Source organism: Sinocyclocheilus grahami, unplaced genomic scaffold (assembly GCF_001515645.1).
Source record: "Sinocyclocheilus grahami isolate Dianchi unplaced genomic scaffold, SAMN03320097.WGS_v1.1 scaffold2448.1, whole genome shotgun sequence".
NCBI classification, from domain to species: Eukaryota; Metazoa; Chordata; class Actinopteri; order Cypriniformes; family Cyprinidae; genus Sinocyclocheilus; species Sinocyclocheilus grahami.
In genome coordinates this window covers 6,747-9,293 of record NW_015507627.1, presented here as the reverse complement: position 1 = coordinate 9,293, position 2,547 = coordinate 6,747, and the positions used below count along the sequence as shown (strand labels likewise).

At 41.7% G+C, this 2,547-nt stretch overlaps 1 protein-coding gene across 1 annotated transcript in view; it reads right to left on the bottom strand.

Moving 5' to 3' along the window:
- Positions 1 to 1,231: 1,231 nt before the first annotated feature.
- Positions 1,232 to 2,547, bottom strand: part of LOC107575053 (cyclic nucleotide-gated olfactory channel-like) — a 4,852-nt gene continuing 3,536 nt past the window's right edge. Inside the window, 1 exon segment of the mRNA XM_016261464.1 lies at positions 1,232 to 2,308. Within this exon segment, the coding sequence (XP_016116950.1) occupies positions 1,232 to 2,308 (1,077 nt within the window).

Below are 2,547 nucleotides of genomic sequence, written 5' to 3'. Positions count from 1 at the left end.
GACTTTATGAACGATTAACACAAAAGTCATTCTGATCGTGTTTCATGAATGAGACCCATAGTGTAAGTAATATATAGCTCGGCAAAATGCAGATTCGAACCCGGGTCGATCGCGTCAAATGAATGAAATGCGTCTTTTTAAAATCTTGTTTTAACCAGACATTGGTGGGTGGAGCTAATGTAAATAGCGCTTGCCAACAAGTGTGCTATTTGCACTTAATGTAAAGCCCCACAAATACAATAATGAGTTAATTCAGCGAAAGATTGATCAAACTGAATCATTAAAAGAAGCTGCTTAAATTATTCATTTGTGAACCAGAATACACTTGATTGTTTTTGTTAGGACAGATGTGTGCAGTGTTTTTATCTCATCTAATTCAGACTGCAAATTTACATTCACAAATCAGGACAATATGGCTTTTTTTGTGGTGCTAGAGATTCAACATCACAGCTAACATTGATATAATCGTGACAGCATCTGTACTAAAACATTTACAATACTGCTCATCTCTAATTAACATTAGCATACGTAAAATGCATGGCATGGCTGGTCAAGGTCAACTTTATTATCCCCAGAGGGCAATTTGATTCACAGCCAGCAGCAGTAAACCATACAATCAAGAAAACAATCACCCACCACCACAACACGCATACAAAAACAAAGACTTCCATTAACAATACACATACAATTATTTGGAATTTAAAAGTGAATGGCAGCTGGTATAAAATAATTTTTAAATCTAGCAGTTCTACATAAAGCGACATACTGTCATGTTGAGGTCATGTGATCTCAGTACTAATGAAAGATGATTGGTACCTCTTCATAAATGTAGAATAAAACATTTGTAGAAAGTCTAGAAGTTTTTGTTTGTTTGTTTGTTTCTTGAAGACTGATATGTCTGGAGTCTCATCACAAATGATATATTTCCAAAAGTGCTGTTCATTTTTTTTTATATGTAAATCATTTTTAATCAGAAAAGCATCACACAAAAAGCTAAAAAGTACACCTTTAAGTGGTGGGCAAAACCTTGTTATTATATGTTTTGTAAGACACTCAATTGAGGTCTGTTCCATGACATTTACTGAATAAATAAAAATGAAACAATCCCACATGCATATGAACAAATTTTGTGTAACTTTTGACTTCTATCATTGTTGTAAAGTGTCATATATTAGTGCTATTGAATGATCATTAAGACTACTGTATAAGGTTCGGTGTTAGAGACAAGTGCTCAGAGCTGGATGTTGGCCTCACTGTGTGTACCGTCACCATCAACAGTGCTTTCATTGCCATCCGAGAGGAATCCGCTGCCAGAGTGCCGTGTCCTACACTCCAGTGCTGTAAGTCTCTGCTTCAGGTGCTGTTGAGTCGCTGTGTACTGAGCCTGTAACCGAGCAAACCGAGTCTGTAGTATTTCAAGAGAAGCTTCTAACCTCTCCACTTTCTCCTCAACCTGTTCTTCTCCAATTCCACCTGTGTCCAACTCCTCCAGCAGACCCTCCTTCAGAAGGATCTGTCTTCCCCTCTCTTCCAGAGCTTTCTTAGCATCCGGATACTCCATTACAGCCTCCATCAGGTCATTCTTTGACAAACAGAAGAGGTCAGAGTAGCCAGTGCTACAGATGTTAGCTGTGCGTCGGTTGCTCATTTTGCTGCCTTTGATATTGAGGATGCTAATCTCGCCAAAGCAGCTGCCGGCCGTCAAGTGTGCAAACTGGGTCACCCCATCATCGGCCACAACAGCAAGGCGACCCTCTTTGATGATGTACATCTCTTTTCCTATGTCTTCCTTTCGGCAGATGTAGTCTCTGGGACTGAAGACCTGTGGCCGCAGCTTGAGCACCAGTTCAACCAAAAGCCCAGCTTCACAGTCCTGGAAGATTCTGACCTTCTTCAGTGTGTCCAGATGCCCATTGATAGCGATCTCAGCCCGCAGTTTGTTGGGCAGATTCTTTAGGACATCCTGCTCATCAATTGCTTTCTTGTTGGTCCACAAGTAGTCGAACCATTTGATGACTCTGGCTTCGAGCTCTTTGCTGACCTTTCTGAACTGCATGTAGTGTTTGATGGCATCGATGTGAGCCTGGAACTCGGCCCGTGTGGCATTCATGTTTGATATCATGGCTCCTATATTACCAAAATTGGTGGCAAAAATGAGAACACCAACAAGGAAATCAAAAACAACAAAAAGATACTCCTCATCCCGCACTGGAGCTGGCACTTCCTCAACGGTCGTCAAGTTGAGGGTTGACCAGTAGAGGCAGTAGACGCATCCTCGAGTGAGTGTCCCAAACTCAGGATCAGATATGTTTGGGTAGACCCACTGGTCGGATCCAAATCCCAGAGACTTTTTTCTGAACTGATGTAGTGTTTGATTGCATCGATGTGAGCCTGGAACTCGGCCCGTGTGGCATTCATGTTTGATATCATGGCTCCCACGTTACCAACAATGGTGGCGAAAATGAGAACGCCAACAAGGAAATCAAAAACAACAAAAAGTTCCCCTTCAGGAACTCGAGCTGCGTCGAGACGCTTTGGGAACGCCCT